The sequence below is a fragment of the Cibotium barometz genome, chromosome 25, assembly GCF_041138505.1.
Source record: "Cibotium barometz isolate CiBa-2024 chromosome 25, ASM4113850v1, whole genome shotgun sequence".
Classification (NCBI taxonomy): Eukaryota; Viridiplantae; Streptophyta; class Polypodiopsida; order Cyatheales; family Cibotiaceae; genus Cibotium; species Cibotium barometz.
In genome coordinates, this window is record NC_141070.1 from 35,068,054 (window position 1) to 35,085,670 (window position 17,617).

Below are 17,617 nucleotides of genomic sequence, written 5' to 3' on the forward strand. Positions count from 1 at the left end.
TGATTTTGGAGCATTTGGTGTAGTGTTTGTTCGATTTAATTTTGATTTGGAGTTTATTTTGCATTTAGGCATTCTACTTTCATCTATTAAAAATCGTAAAAATCATCAAAAACCATGCCAAACCAGCTCTTAGGTAGGGAACATGAGCTAATAAGTAGAAAATCCGAGACATCAACCATGAAACAAGCATCTAAAGAGCTAGAGGCACAAGCCCCAAAAGTTGCAGTGTAGTGCCTAAAAAGCCCATTGATCCAGAACCAAAGGTTCAAAAGAAGAAGACATCCAAGAGCACGTGCCTCAAAAGTTACAGTGTAGTCCCTAAAAAGCCCAATGATCCAAAACCAAAGGTTCAGAAGAAGAAGACCTCCAAGAGCACGTGAAAATCCAATGGAGGATCAATTTGTCGCGAGATCAGTTATCAAGGGAAACGATGTCATGACCATCAAAAGTGGTTTAGACAAGAGCTCTGAAGACAACCGTGATCTCTCGCTCAACAACATTGTGACTATCAAAAGTGGTTCGGACAAGAGCTCTGAACTGGCCTCCCTTATTACAAAGACAACTAGTGAATCACCTGCTCAAACTCGCTCTTTCCAAAGAAAAGAAACACATGATAGACTACTACAAAAGAACCTTCTAAAGAAACTGAAGGAGTACCCCAATCCTATGTTAGAGAAAATGAAACAAGCCTAAGAGCTTGTGAGGATGGTACAAGCTGAACTAGAGTTAGTGTTAGAGAAAGTGATCGAGTAACGAACCACTAACCCCGCCCACCCTATCCCTAAGCCAACCATATACCATAGGTGAGGGAATCTTAGAGTTTTTCCAAGGCCTTAAACAAACCAATATCCATTCTTAAGAGGCAGTAAATAGAACCAATTTTGGAGTCTCTACCTCCGGAACCAATCCAACCAAGCTCCACATTGCTAGATACAGTGAAGGAGGACTCAATGGGAGGGGAAAATTGGCCTTCCATGGGTCACCATAGGCACCACAACATTTTCTCCGAGATGATCTCGGCGAATGCGATTTCGTCACCAAATGCGATGAGGTACCTCTGTCTCCAAATGCCTCCTTGTTGTTGGGGGGTTCAATGGAATCGGTGCGCTAGCTCGTAGGTCACGTCCTCACCCTGTTGTCACACCAAAATGCTCCTTGCCAAAGGGATGAAGGGAGAGTTCTCAATGCCTAGATGGAGGCAAGAAGAGATGCTCTTTCACGATGGTTCTCCATTATAAAAATTAGGAGAAGAAGATTGAAGAGGGAAACCTACAATCAAACCTATTCAAGCATGCATCCATCGAGCAAGCATGACTTCAAAAGCATACAAGGAAGCAAGAAGTGGGAAAGGAGAACGCACAAGAAAACTATTGCAAGGGAATAATTGTGTATTTCTTATTGTCAAAAATTACATACAAGTAACTGGTTTTCACACTAGGCAGTCAAGCTTACTATTATACATAACACATAAAGCTACTAGGGTATCTATGCTACCTACCTAGATGAAGATCATGATGATGAGATAAACCACGCCTTACCACTTCAACTACATGAAGCCTAAAGATCTGTACACCGACACAGATGGCCCCTCCAACACAAGCCAAGGTGGACCCTCTCCACCTTAGAAACCAAAGAAGAGAATAAAGGCCAAGGTAAATTTATAAAGGACGATGCGGAACGTAACATGTAGTATAAAGATAAAGGAGAGAATACACAAGAGACATGCATACACATCAAGCTAAACCTCTTTCACTGGACCTTGTTTCATAATGACAAACTCTATAAATGATTGACTAGGGGAGGTGGATGTCATGGGCTTTGCACATACACTTCAAATAGATGATACAACCATAGAGTGGGATAGAGCTAGGTTTATGAAGATTCTTAAAACTGTTGAGAAATGTGGCACCATTGAGCACAAGGGAAGAGGTAGGGAGTGAGAATGAGTAGCCAAGCAAGAGAAAAGTCTAGCATGAAGCCACATGAGCAAAGAGAATTATCCCACATTGATGTACAAGCCCAAGCTAATTCATCTTGGTGTCTAATTGTACATGAGTCTAAACTTTAATTAGCACACACTCATCACACAAGTTTTCGTCATTTCTATCCACCTTAGATCAGCATAGTCATCAGTGTAAGATTAGGATTTGATTAGGTAGCTACTTTATCATTAGGAGAGCTCAGTCCGTGTTTCTCAACAAAACCACCCCCACCTTAGTGAACCAGATTGAAGAGAGGAAAAAGAGAAACACATCCACCCTTAGAGCATGTGGAAATTTCAATGCTAAGAGAGGAAACATCACCCAATGATCTATCCTCCACATGGTGGGGATTTAGAGTGGTACGCTTCACCCAATAAAGGGGGCCCATGGGGATCCAAAAACTAATCAAAATATTGGCTCCAAGGTGCTTGAGGTGAGAATAATTGCCAAAGTCGGTTCTTCTCTAAATGGAGGCATCACCATCTAAAGGAAAGTATTGGTAGTCTTATAACAAGCCAAATAGCGCACTTGAGATACAAACTGATTAAGAGCATTATGGGCTACAAATGTGCTAGAGAAATCCCTACTTCTAGGCAAGCAGGAATTGGAGGGAATATTGCCATGCACCATAGCACATGTGCATTAATCCTACCTTTATGCTTAAAATAAAGTGGTGGAGTTGGAGTGAGATTTGGGAGAAGAACCCTAATGTAATCAACTTTCCATACTTGCACAACCAGCAAGAGATAGAGGAGCATAAAATGCTAGATCGCATGTCTAAATTCATCAAAATCACTTTAAACTTATGCCATATTCTACATTCCAAGCTATAATCAATAACTAACGGTTACATCATCATAGACTAAAATCAATGATAACTATGTTAGTGCAAGAAAACTCTATACGAGCATCTTTTTTCTCGTAGTTGGGCTAGATGAGTCCATAGTGAAAAGGACTAGAAAGAGTTCATCTACAATGGTATGGAAGGCTTCAAAATTGCTAGCTAAGCTCTTTGAGTACTTTGTGCTTTAATAAATTTGATGAAAAATATTTACAAACTACAAAAAAAAATATTTACAAACTACAAAAAAAAATATTTACAAACTACAAATTTGATGAAAAATATTTACAAACTACAAAAAAAAAAATTCAACACATTAGATATGATACATAACTAAAAAAGAGTTGCATCATACATGATAAAGAAGTCAACTTACAAAATTAAAAGGAAACTAGTTCTCTAGCAGTGTGATTATCTTAAGCAATATGACTAGCTTAAACATGAGATAACAAACAATACTATTACGTCAAGAAATGTTGAAGCAACAGATTTTGGTAGTTTTTTCTTAGAAAAAGAAAAAACATTTTTTAACTAATTAAAAAAAAGACAACTTCTCAAACTATACATGGTTTTTTCCCAAATGTATACAGGTGCCCAATTATATAATTAAAAAATGTAATAAATAAATGCGTAAAAAGACGGCAATAAAAAAATCTTTTTTTCATAATTCTAGCGGGTAAAACAATGCTATGTCTTGCTTGTATCAAGGCTACGTCGCAATCGCCGTGGCCGCAAATCGTTTACATCCCCAACTTCCCTCGGAGCTTCTCAAAGCGGTCATGCGGCAAGGGCTTGGCTACCATGGATCCTGTTGGACGCTGCTTCAGTAATATATCCTTCTGTACAGTCTCTTCACATGATGAAATCTTCTTCCATTTTTAGGGTATCAATTGAGACCATCAAAGCAACCCATCAGTCCGTTGTCATGATGTTTGCATGTTAGGTTGTCTGACGCCTTCTTGGCGCACCCCCCTTACAGTAAAACCCTTGGCGTTGCTCCTCTTTTTCGAGTTTGGCCACCACCAAGTACTCTCTAGCTTCACCACCAAGTAATCTCTAGCTTCATCTCTCCCATCTAAAGGTGACCACTAGGTGTGCTATCCAGCAAGGTATAACCTTACTCTAAGCTGACCACTAGGTCTGAATGGGCACTTGCAGGCCTTACTCAAGTTTCATCTTCATTCTCCATTTCCAGAGCAACTAGTTCTGCTTGTCATTGGTTTTGTTGTCCCCATGATTTGCCGTTATAGGTGTTCGTGCTACTGCTCATGTTGTCGACCTCTGAAGATGTTACTTTAGTCTGAATCAAAACTGTGTTGTGAGCATCAAGTGCACCGTGTGTCATGACCTATGATGGAAAATCATGCCTAATCATTGGATAATTGGATATTAGATGGCAAAGCCATACCCCATCCATACCCTATAATAGAAAATCGTGCCTATTTTTGTTGAATAAATAGGATATTATAGTCAAAACCATAGTGTAATCTCATGCATTTATTTTTTAGGTCCTTTTTTATTGCTAATCTGTTTTTAGCATGTTGTAATTCCTACAACGAAATCTTACACGTTTATTGATAATAATAAAAAGTTTTTTTTTGCTCTCTTGGTGTGTCATGTACTTCTCCAAGACGTAGTACAATTGAGTATAGCTTTCCGAAAGGAGAAAGGAGAACGCATGTGATTAAGCACTAAACATGAGATAATACACAATTTACTAACACAAAGTTGACACTTGGTGTTTGTTCCTCTAAAAACTGCATCTCTCGATATTATGCTTTTGCCCAAGTTTATGTCCTAAACCATGTATACATGTTGCAACTACGTCGCATCTCTTGGTCTGCTTGCAACCAAGCAACCTACCCATCCAATGGGGTGATGTACAACCCCTCTTTGGCATACATTGGGTGGTCCTCTTAAGCTTAGTTGCATGAAAACCAAAACAATTTTCTCTAACTTTTCATAATCCAGCAAGAAAACAAGATTCAAAGCTGGAACCTCTTAAAAATTGCAACACAGAAAACAGTTTTGAGTTTGGAGACAAGCAGTAGTGAAAATAACTCCCACCAAAAAGGCTTTCTCTCTCCGTACTTCTGTATGATCAGCATTGAATGTCAAGACACCTAAAAGACCACACAAACAATAGTGTCATTAGTAAAAGAATATATAGCTGCACCGTTACATCATGTACATACACAAATGGCATCTGGACATACAAAAATGCACACATTTACACTTAATGTGTATATATGCACTCTACATATACACTTGCATTCAAAATTCTTCCTTGTATATCTCTTGACAAACAAAAACCAAGATCTACGTCGACACCTACACCTTCCACAAAATAATAGAGGCATAATGGATGGTTGGAAGAGACAGCCCAAATCAATGACCACTTAATGTGACAGGATATTTTTGAACCCTACTCTACACCCCAGTCAACTTGATTGATTTGGCATAACTAAATGTGAGCCCAAACCTTATGGCTACAGGGCTACATAAGATGTTGATACAAGATGCTACATAAGCAAATACTTGTTTCCTTGTGAACTACATTGCTCTCTCCTTGCTCATAAAGCAATAGGCAAGTCAACATAGCGGCACTGCAACATGTGGATTAAATTGTTGGGCTGCGCACCTCTGTGATTACAGCTATAAGCTGAAGTTGCTCATAACCTTGTAACTTGGTAGGCCAATGAATTAAAGGGAACAGTTTAGAATGAGTGTTGTCACTGCTTTGACCAAACTGTGCTTCAACACATCACATGAACTATGCCTGAAAACTTGGTGACTCTTTTTGTTGGAAAGGCTCCCTCTGCCTATTGAGGCTCCTGCTCCCACTACTCTCGAGGGGACACCTGAAATCATAAAAGCAAGCACTGAATCAAGCTAAAACATCTAAAAATCCGATCCCAAAAGAAGAGACTCATGAGACTACATTGTTATGCTCCAGATTTTCAATGCCTTGATTTAGTGGAAGCATAGGTCTCTACATGGATACTGATATGCACTTATTATTTGTCAGATGTATGACAAAAATTAAGCGTCTGACGAGTATCCCAATGGAACGTTCAAGTTATTTTGTAATTCACGGAGTTGGGTGTGAGCAGTACTCGGGAACCATCTCGTAAACAATTAACACTTGGAACACTTATGAAATGAAAACAGCACAAGCCAAAGACAATGCTGAAAATGAACAATTGCATGGTGACACCACACTAGGGAAAGAACCAGACTGACCTCCCCCTAAATACTAAATATATTATTGGAGTATTTTATTTTCTATAATGTTCCACAGGCTCTTAAGCCAAATTCACCATAAACAAGAAACACGAAAACATGTACCACGCAATATATTCGATAATGAGTCCATCGATATAAAGCGTTTCCAGCAAACCCCCACCTCTAACTAGAGTGAAGCAATCTGGAAACCAGTGTTCCGGGTAAACACATGCCAATGGTTTGCCCGTACTAGCGCCTAGATTGCAGCCTCACGGTGATGGGAATGCTGAAAATCAAGAAGTGGCACCAGAGGTCACGCCTGGGCACAAAACCAAGCAGCAGCACAGTTGAAGATGAATTCCTGTCGCATAAACTTCAATAGACTGGTTACCGGCGATGCCCACACAGGCACTACGGACACCTGAAATAGCCCTAAAACAGCTCAATCAATTCCCAGCAAGGGGTCGACAAGCTCAAAACAGGCCAGCCAGCAGTAGGGGCTGATCAGGGGCAGCACAAGAGGCTGTACAACAACTGTACAGCAGCCGGATGGTGATGTTGCAACCATATAGGTCACCCTCTCATACTTGGCCGAAAGAAATACATCTCCAAGGCCTGAGTTGTGGCTAAAATACCACGATGAGCCATGTAAGGAGGAGCATGACACTCCTCCATCACTTTAGAGTTGAAATCCTTTGTCACACATAAACCTGTCCTGCATTAACAGAAATCCATCCTTGATGGCATAAGAGGTCACTATTTCACTATGCTGCAATTTGTCCCACACGAGTTGAAAATCTTCATCAAAAGCATACATATCCCTCATAACAGTGAAATCTATATGATAGATTATGGAGACAACATGTATCTGGGGTCTTCTTGACAAAGCATCAGCTGCCTTATTTTCTTTCCCAAGTGTGCATAATCCGAAAATGAAATTATGCCAAATAGTTGGCCCATCTAAGATGCTTTTTAGACATCTTAGGCTGAGATAGAAAATACCTGATGCTTTGATGGTCTGTTTTGATGATAAACTCACCACTCAAGAGGTAATGCTTCCAAATCTTCAAAGCATGGATGATGGCCATTATTTCCTTTCATAGGTGGGAGCATTCTTTTCCGAATTTTGTAATCTTCTACTTTCATAAGCAACTGCATGCCCTTCTTGATTTAAGACTGCACCAATACATTCACCTACAACATCACATTCTACAATAAACAACTTTGCCAAATATGGAACAATCAATACTGGTGCTTTACTGGCATAAAACTTCAAAGGCTCAAAAGCTTCTTTCTCCATATTGGCTTACCTAAACCCCACTACTTTCTTTGTCAGATCATGCAATGGTACGGCAACCACTGCAAACCACTTGATGAACCTTCTATAGTAAGAGTATAGTCCCAAAAAGCTTCTAACTTCATGCACATTGGTCAACTCTGGCCATTCCATAATAGCCTTGACTTTATCCGGACCCATCCAAATCCCATCTTTGGACACTATATGGCCCAAATAGTAAATTTCTGACACTTCCTCATCATTAGAATGTACTAAGATATCATCAAAGAATGTACCTTTGAATTTTCAATGTGCTCTGAAGATTCTATCCATCATCCTGTTAACTGTGACAAGGGAATTGATGAGACCAAAGGGTAACACAAGAAATTCGTAAAGCCCAAAGGTAGTCATGAACGTTGTTTTGTGCACATCCTCTCGAGCAATCCTTATTTGATGATAGCCACTCTTCAAGTCTATCTTGCTAAACACTTCGGATCCATCCTACCTGTCTACAATATCATCAATCCTAGGTATGGGAAACCTGTTCTTTATAGTAATCTTGTTGAGGGCTCTATAATCCATGCACATGCACAGAGATCCATCCTTCTTCTGGACTAACAATACCAGAGAGCAAAAGGGCGAAGAACCAAACCTAATCAAACCCTTTTCCAATAGCTCATTTACCTGCTTCATAATCTCCTCTTGCTAGGCTAGGCTTACGCGGTAAGGTGGCAAACTCCCAGGAATGAGGTCGATCTGATGATCTTCTAGCCTCTCTATTGGTAGTTCATCTGGTAAAGAATCTGCAAAACAATCTTCATACCTTTTTAAGAGATCAATCATCTCTGTATCCAAACTAGAGAGGGACCAGACTCTTTATTTTTAGAGTCTTTTACAAAAAGCAAGTACTAGGAAACAGACGATTTCATTGTACATGGGATCTCATGGGAATAGAGTTTCCTTCAAATCCCACATCAAAAGATACATTATTGCCTTAGGTGGTTTACCACCATCCTTCGGCTTCTGCTCTCGTTATTCTTTCTTTTGTTCAAACACCTTGGCCTTCTTGTTTTGGGACTCTTCTTTGTAAGACTTCCCAAGTGTCCAAGGCATATGAAATCCTTTTGCTTCTATGGCTGTATCTTGAGTTGCTTCCAAGGTGTCCAATTTTGTTATCTTGACCATCCATCGAAGCATTAGATGTAAGCCATGGATAAACTCCCTCATCTCCATATTTAAGGGAATTTCATTGAGAGAGGTGAATTTAAGAGAGGTTGCAACAAACTTATTGATATAAGTTTCAACATTCTCGTCTTGCTTCTACTTCAATTCATCCCATTCCTGTTGCACATCAACTTCAAAGGATGAAGGTAAAAACTTCTTATTGAACATCTCTTGAAGTCCTTCCATGTTTTTGGTTCTTTCTCTTCATGGACAATCTTGAGCCACCAATTCAAGGCAACATCCTTCAAGTGTATTCTCGCCATCCTGATCTTAGACTTTTCTAATAATCTTCACCACCATAAGCAGCATCGAATTGCCTAATGAAAGAAATAGCTTTTTGAGAATCTCGCAAGCATCAAACTTGACACTTTTTTCTGCAGGCTTGAACTCCTCCTTGGCAACTATTTGTGAAGTTACTTCATGAACCGCTACTCCTTTCGCCATAACAACCTTACACGAATCAGCCACCATGGACATTTGTGGTAATTTGGCTTTCTCCATGTCCTTGTGAGGATTTTTAGGACAAGATGAGGCGGCTTGGGTATGACGGGACTTCGAGGTTACAGCTTGACTACCTCCTCTGATGATGGTAGGTGAAGTAAATTTCATGATCTTTGACTTTTTTGAAGTAGAGACTCCTTTCATGTTGAGATAGGCTTTCGCTACAACACCACCATCAATCGTAGCAACCTTCTTAGTAAGAAAGTCTTCAAGAACTTTACCTTTAGTTCTTCTCTCCATCAAAGCTTGAATCTTTGGATCTGCTTCGAGCTCTTTGTACCTTTGAATCTTCTCATAGTCTAAAAAAGACACCATCAAAGAACGTCGAGAGCCTCCATCTTGTTGATGAATACTCTTCTCTCTTTCTCCTGACATGGTGAATGTAATCTGTGGGCTGGCCAAAAATTCTGTCACCCCGGAAAGTTCTCACAAGAGAAGACTTAGCTCTGATACCATGCAATTCAAGGACACATGAAAGTGACAAAATTGAAGAACTACTTATAACAAACCCACTTAATCAACAATCACAAATAATGAAAAAAAGTAGGATTCAGAGAAAAGAGAAAAGAAAAACGAGACCTCACTGAGAGGAGAATAAGCTCCTCCATCTTTGCAGGAATTTATTGAATCAAACCACGGACACAAAGTGCCTAAATCTTTACAATAGATGAGAAGTGCGTTCTCCAAATGAAGAGAAGTACTCCAATTCATAGGTTTGAGACTTCAATGCTCTAGAATAAAAAGAGTACACTTCAAATGACAAGTGGTTACTTTAATTGACAAGTGTTAAGCTAAATTGACAAGTGTAAGATGAAATGACAAGTATAGGGACACTTGTCTCTGCCACATGTCCTATTCTAGAATCTAGATACCACATGTCATAATTCAAGAGGTGATTCTTCCATAATCTTCTATGCTAAAAATATCCCAACTCATAAAGAATTCGACAAAGGTGCTTTAGTAACTCTTGATCCTCGCAAAAATCCAGAGGTTTTGATGCGAACGAAATTTCCATCAGAGTCTACCAAAACTAGCAACTCTTTAGATTCTAGAAGTTACATGCTTTAGGTTCAAGAAGGCTTCGTTGTAAAGATTCACTTGTTCATGGTTTGTCCAAATGATTTGAGTATCTCGTTTTGCCTTCGAAACCACTCATCACTCATCTAGGCGTTCTAGTCAATTTGGCCACCCAGAGGGGTAAACCAGTCATCTGGGCATCTGGTCTATGACCACTTGACTAAAAACTTTGGGCGTTCAAGCCAATGGCCACCCATATATAGAAATGAGCATTCTAGCTTAATTAGCTACTCAAAAGATATACAAATCACAATTCATGCTCCATGGGCTATCTAATAATTACCAACTCACTTATGACACATTTTTTAGTAAGACAATGATCAATTTGAAGAACAAAGTAGAAGGTTGGTTACTCTGTCCATAATGCCAAGTGTAATTCACCCAGTCGAGTGTGAGCACTACTTGGGCACAGTCTCATAAATAATTAACACTTAAAATACTTATGAAATGGAAAAACAACACAAGACAAAGACAATGTTGAAAATGAACAACTGCACAATGACACCACACTGAGGGCCGGAACTGGGACGGCCTCTCCCTCAATACTAAGCATACACCAATCACCATGGTTTTTTTTTAGTTAATTAAAAAATACAAAAGCATTTTTTCATAGTTATTTTTCTCCTTGAATGACCATTGTAAGGCGTTGAGCACTAAGGTAGACGTGTGAGTAGCATGAAAATTGTACGAAGACGGACAAATAGGGAGCATGGGGCATCATGGAGAGGTCAAGGATGGAGGTAAATGGATAGATAGAACAACTCTTAGAGAGACCAGGGAGAGGAAGCTTAAGCAATGGAGGCACGAGAAATCAAATGATAGGTCTTACCATTGAGTAAATGCTTTCAATTATTTCATACTTGTTTGTCAATTTTCCATCAATTTTTTCGTCGATGTAGAGCCTTTCTAACAACTCCCCATCTCTCACTAGAGTGAAACTAGTGTTCCAAGTCCACACGCATCACGGGTGTGCTTGAACCATAGTTACCAAGGGACGGGGGACGGGAATGGGGACGGGGACAGGGACGGCTAAAGGTAGGGAACGGGGACGGGGGGTGGGGACGGTGTAGTGAGTAGGAGAGGGTGGAGAGGAAGGTGATGGACCGTGGAGTAGGAGAGGGAGATAGTGGAGAGGAAAGCTTGAGTAGGAGAGGGAGATCGTGGAGAGGAACTCAAGTCTTGGAAGGCTTGAGTAGAAGAGGAGTGGCTCCAAGCCCATTATATAGTTGTGTTGCTCTCTCTCTCTCTCTCTCTCTCTCTCTCTCTCTCTCTCTCTCTCTCTCAAATGGCCAGTGTTAACGGCTAGTAGCCGTTTATTTGAAAAAAAATGCCTGAAGATTTAGCTGTTGCAGCCGTCCCTGTCCCCTGCAGACAACGTCCCCCCGTTCCCAAAGGGGGGAACACCCGTCCCTTGGTCACGTCCCCTCCGTCCCGTCCCCAGCCCAGTGTGCAGGTCTCTCTGCTCGGGACGGCATTCCCATGTCCCACGTGGGCGTCCCTCCGTCCCCCTGTCACTATGGCTTGAACTAGAACCTGGGTTGTAGCTTCACAGTGATGGGAATGCTGAAAATGATGAAGGACTGGCACAAGTTGGACACAAAACTAGGCAGTAGCAGAGTCGTCAATGAATTCTTGTCACGTAAGCATCAATGGATTGGTCACGAGCACTGCCCATAGACACAAACATGCACTATTGACGCCTAGAACAGCCCTAAAACAGCTCACACCCACACTTTGCCACTTGGAGGTCCCCTCTCACTTGCTAGGTGCCCATCCCACACTCCATGGCCACCAGAATGCCCAAACAAGAAGTTGGACCCCAAGCACTTTAATAAATTGTCCACCCAAATTTTAATGTGTGTGAACCTGCAAAGGTTATAACCATTACAGAGCATTTTAATAAATTAAAACAAAGGTTTGGGATACACTTACCACATGTTCACACGCCACAAAACATGTCAAAATAATGGACATTCACACGGTTCACGGGTAAGCGTCCCAAGCCCGTGAACTAGACATCCATAGCAAGCAATCACTTGAAACAATTCACACAAAAATTGTTTCAAACATGCAAACATGTGTGCATGTGCAACCTTGTTAAGAACAAATCTCCCGATCATTGAGCATGTAAAACATTGGCATTTCAAAGCACATGTTTGGCTCATCAAAAGCATAGAACAAGAATCCCGTACACTAGCATCCACGCATTGGCCACAAAATGGGCACAAAAACTGGGATTCCGAACGCTTGGATCACACATTAGCCTCAATAAGGGTGGCACAAATGTTGCCTGCACCCCCCCCCCAACGCTCATAAAATGGCACGAGATTGCAGAGGACCATTTGGGTGGCCAAACGGTGACATATTTTCGAAACTCAACAAAAACCAAAGTGCTACCTTGCCTCCATGGGAGTCTACTCACAAAGCTCAATCATGCATAGCATAGACAACGTGCTATGACCCCATTCACGTCATCAGCACCCAAGAGTTGGTGCAGGTTCATGTATAAAGATAAATCACCCTAGTAAATACATCTTCCTAGATAAGCCATCCAACTCAGTTCTATCACTTCTCCAAAAATGAAGGGCAGACTCAGCTATGATGAAGATTAAGAGTGAAGTTCCTTGCCCTTCAATCAATGTCTCAACTATTTTAACATACCATTGCGATGTATCATATGAGAATATGCTTCTTTAAGGTTCTAATGGATTCAATTGCTGGCATATGTTAAGTGCCTTTGTAGAGATGTCATAAAAAAGGACTCACTCAGTTCATGACATCAACTTCAACGGACATCCGTGAGGTGAAAGTAATAGGTGAGACTTGGACAAAGCCTGGAAGAGAGAAATGTCAAGAAAGCTTTCACGAGAGGCACGAGAGAAAAATCCAAAGACCAAGAAAAAAAACTTTCATAACAGCTAACTTCTGAGCCAAACCCTTCAAGACACATACTGACAATACTGTTATTCCTTGGCAAGAGTGTCTGAGGGTTCTTGCTGGAGCAATTATTTCCGTGTTCCCAGCAACGGCACACAAGTTCAAACAACAAGAAGTACAGAGGTGGGTTGTGTACCTCTCTCAAAAAGTTGCCAAATTTAACTCTTAACCTTTTTGAGAACTCAGAAGAGCAATAATAGAGGAAAAAGATGTGAGAAACAACAGCTGATAAATAGCATCAAGCAAGTAAAAAATAGACATGGTTACAAAACTCCAATAAGCACAAAAAATTATCCATATAACTCACCTCACATTGAATGCTCACCAACAAGCGTGATTACAATCCCAAGCTTGCTCACACCACTAGGTGACTGCAGACATCAAACACACAAATGATTTACACTCCATCAATCCATTTGATATTTTTCACAGACCTAATCTCATCAAGATTTTCAAAATTAAAAACAAGATTTTGCACATCAGTAGTAACTTACCATGGTTGCATTATGCCCAAGAGTCTGCTAAAGGAATGCTAAGAGCTTCACAAAGAGAGCACGCATTCATCTGCAGTTTCGGTAGAGTTTTCAACTTTCTTCGCAATATACTCACAATCCCCTTATGTTGGGCAGTGCTTGTAATTGCAAGCCTCTCACCCAAATCTCTTGCCACGGCTACTGCCCGCGAGATGGACATGATTTGTTCACTCGCTATGGCTGCATTGTTATTACTCAAAGCATCTAACAGTGAGGTAGGCAGTGGCCTGGAAATGCTGATTGTAGCTAAAGAGCCCTCTCTGACAAACTCATACCAAGCTACACTAACGTTCATAAGTTTGTGCTCTAAACTAAGTGGCACACCACGGAACCCTTGGGCCACCAAGAACCGCTCTGAATTACAGACGCGAGAAGTGCGGAGCCTGACTATCTCCACTGTTGTATACAGGGAAGCAAGAATGTAGATTATAGTTGCTGTTGTCTCAGTGAAACAATCAAAAAGCTTTAATACCAGTGACCCTCCAGGACATTGAAGCTGTAGTGCCATCACCATCTCACAATACAAGAGATGAGAGTGGCTCTGCTCCTGTGAGGCAAAATCATCCGATACATCAAATGCCCCATCTCCAGTGATCAGATACATCTTCTCCCCACCACTTTTCTGTAAGACATAATGTACAAAAGATGAGATATTGTTAGGGTTTGTGATATTGCCCGACTGATCAGCCCCATAGTGTATATGGCCCTCCACAGACTCATTTGTGGACGCCTTTAGCTTTTTTGTTTGCATCTTCAAGGCATTGTCACCGTTGTGGGGTGTGGCCAACGTTATTGCAAACCAAGCATCACCACGCTCTTTCCTGTGACTGCTACCAGCCTCATAATCTATCACAGAAGAAGGGCTCCCAACCCTAGAACAGTTCCCTCCTTTGGCATCCTGCAACCTATTCATGAGCACTGCTTGGATGAAACCGCCAGGTCCTTCACAGAGATGAGCAGACAGAAGTCTTGGCTTCTTAGCCATGGGGGGCACAAGGGTAGGAAACGTTTGCATAAGCTCCCACATCTTAAAAAATGCCCTATTCAGAACACGGACAGCGACACAGGGTAAGGCTTCATAAGGATTAACAATTTGAGCAGCTAATGACCAGATATCCGTGCCATACCTCAATCTCGCTGCCATGATCCTAAGCTTAGAGTCCATCAGCTTCTGACCACAGGCTGCTAGACCATGGCCATCTTTATGTCCATGCGCATGTCCATCTCCATGCCCATATCCATCTCCGTCATGCCTGACTTTGTGCTGTGATATGGGTGGTTGCAGATCCACAGCCCCCGTAGCAGCTGCAGCTGGTGCTTGCAACTCTGTTACAGAAAACTGCAGAGACTCTGCAAAAGCTGCTGCTGCTTCTTCTTCTGAATCCAGAATCTCGCAGGGCAGGGCAAACCGAAAGGGTTTTTGTGCAGGAGAAACAAAGAATGATTCGTAGTCGGAGAGCTCAACCAAGGGCTTGTTATGTTTCCTCGGCCTCAACCTGTAATGCGGCTTCCAGTACGCGCCTTCCTCCTCATAGCCGCCATCTTCCTCCTGTTGAATCGAGCCATAGCCACCATCTTCTTCCTGGCTAAGCCCGCCAAGCTTATTCCAGTCCGCTTCCTCCTCCTGCTCTACATCTCTTTGACTCTGCTGTTTCTGAGACCCTGTGTAGGACTTTTCTTCTTCATCATGCCTGAGCTTCGTTCTCTTCCTTTCCCTTGACGCCATCGTGGTGTTGTGCCCTCGATGATCTGAAGAGGGGTTTTATTCCCTCCACATTGTATATGCTTATATGCTTTTTCTTTTTTCTTTTTTCTTCACCCTTTGTTTAAAAGCAAGGCAGTGCAATCAGCCTGGTTTCAAGTGATTGGCGATAAAAGAGGGAAAGAAAAGCCACGTGTGCTAAAAAGGACCCTTTCTTGTAGGGCCCCCCTTCTAAAATCTACGGCTACAATGAGCAAAACAAACAATTCACATAGCAAGCATAAAAGGGTCGTACACACTGACTAGTGCTTGGGGAGAGCAAAATGATGGAGAGGATGCCCACAAATAGCAGGCCGTAAGCCTAGCCATATTCTTATGCAAGGATGGAGAGAGAGTAGGCCGTAAGCCTAGCCATATACTTATGCAAGGATGGAGAGAGAGTAGCGACAGCTAGCTCAAGTGTTTGGGGCTAGTCCACTTTTTCCCTCCTCTTTTCCTCTCCACCATGACACATCTTCACTATCAAAAACATCCTTTTTCTGATCAATCTATATGTCGTGCTACTGAAGATTCCTTCCAGTTTATCAAAATTGTATCCGCTGCCCACGTTCCAAAATACGATACACCATGGGTAGAATCCGAGAAAGAGGCCCACGATGCCATAGAAACGCATTACAATACCTTGTGGGATCGAGTGATGAATCAATGGATGCTCCCAGAAATTCTGGTAGTGCCGTATGGAAGAAAGAGGAGACCCATAAAGTGGCAGAAGCTAACAAAGCTTTTTGCCCATTTTCGTTAATTTCATATTTGTTCCAATCTCATTAATCCCAATGAAAGGTCAGTGTATCCCACGCGTACATGACATGGGCATCCTACTTGGATGTGTCGAAATGAATTACCCATCCCTACATATTCTTTGGCATTTACTACGGGTTTCGTCAGTGGGACACGAGAGATAAAATGATTAACCTCCTTGCATGTCTTTTGAAAGAATCACTTGATCCATCTGCACCTCCCCAACAATTATACAAAGTTCTACGCATGGGGAATGTTGAAACCGTGTCATCTAATCTTTTAAGTAGTAGGAGAAGTCACCAGATTTTTTTGCTTTTACGCCCTGGGCGACACACGTGCCCCGAGGGGCATAACGTGTTATCGCTCTTGAATCGTCACAAAAAATTTGGATATGTAAGGTTCACTAGCATGGGCGGGACATTAGTTAATTCTTTGGCCCTAAATTCACTCTTTCTATACAATATGTGTCATTCAATAAAGAGGGGTAGTAGCATCACCTTGGAAGTCCTAATGTTACTAACAATACCAAAAGAAAAAAATGAGTTAGCTTGCTCTTGCGGGGTCACGGCTCTTTGTCTCGGCCATTGTAATGATACATGCTGACTAAGGGTCCTCCCGGTGTCGCATCATAAGCACATTGGGAACGCAAATAATTAAAACTAAAGATTATTGTATTCCACACACAATGGCCTCCCTATGTTTAAATTTTTTGAAACCACTCATCTATTCTTTCATGCTTCCCTAGCAATCTAATATTTTTACTATCCTATAATCAACGTCATTGATTGTGTAGGTTGTAAGAGATGTGAATCCGCTCGTCCAACAAATTTTTTGAGTGTACGCGTTTACTTGGGAGGTGAAACTACTCACAGTATGGATCTATCATATGAGAAAAAAGGATATCTTTTAATGTGACTTGTTTGGATCATAACCTGAGTGACATTTAGCGGTAATCGGTCCTCCTAAGACGGTGGAAACTCCTGAGCTAGAGTACAATAGAGGCAGAAGGGATTTTTGGTGGAACGGTGAAATGCATAGAGATAAAAAAGAAGGAAGTTTGGGGGTAGTAGCACTCACAATGTGGTTCATTCTGCTTTTCTTCCCATGCTGGTTTTCACCCGTATATCCTTATCAATAGAAACAAATCATTTTTTTCCAGACTCCTTACTATTTCCAATTTTTAAAACCAAGAGAGCAGTTAAAAAGAGGATAAAACAGAGCGATAAAGCATTAATCCTTATCAAATAAATTGTATCCATTGCACCCATTTTCCAAAATACGATATAGCCCCACCATTCGTCGACTCCAGGAGCTCTCAGCAACAGCAAATTTCTTGGAGCAATGGGCAAAAGAAATTTCCGTTAAAGTTTCCAAGTGCTCAAACAAGTAGGAGGGGATAGCACTAATGAAGCTTGACTGTAAGACCTACTAGTCGAGCAGGGACGAAAGTCGGCCTTAGTGATCCGACAATGCCAAGTGGAAGGGCCGTCGCTCAACAGATAAAAGTTACTCTAAGGATAA

At 41.4% G+C, this 17,617-nt stretch overlaps 1 protein-coding gene across 3 annotated transcripts; it reads right to left on the bottom strand.

Annotated features, from left to right (window-relative positions):
• Positions 1-4,567: 4,567 nt before the first annotated feature.
• LOC147624498 (uncharacterized) lies at positions 4,568-15,395 on the bottom strand. 3 transcript variants are annotated; one of them, XM_086819513.1, is made up of 5 exons: positions 14,724-15,395; positions 13,558-14,636; positions 13,371-13,434; positions 5,465-5,684; positions 4,568-4,946 (listed from the first exon to the last, which is right to left on the bottom strand). In XM_086819513.1, exons 1-2 carry the CDS (start codon positions 15,320-15,322, stop codon positions 13,568-13,570), a joined length of 1,668 nt encoding a protein of 555 aa, XP_086675639.1. In that variant the 5' UTR covers positions 15,323-15,395; the 3' UTR covers positions 4,568-4,946; positions 5,465-5,684; positions 13,371-13,434; positions 13,558-13,567. The 3 variants fall into 3 exon arrangements, with proteins under 3 accessions (XP_086675639.1, XP_086675636.1, XP_086675638.1); XM_086819510.1 differs by having other exon boundaries at positions 13,558-15,395; XM_086819512.1 differs by lacking the exon at positions 5,465-5,684 and having other exon boundaries at positions 13,558-15,395.
• Positions 15,396-17,617: the final 2,222 nt, after the last annotated feature.

Coding starts and splice junctions, on each gene's coding strand:
- LOC147624498 (XM_086819512.1), bottom strand. CDS start 15,322: ATGGCGTCAAGGGAAAGGAAGAGAACGAAGCTCAGGCATGATGAAGAA.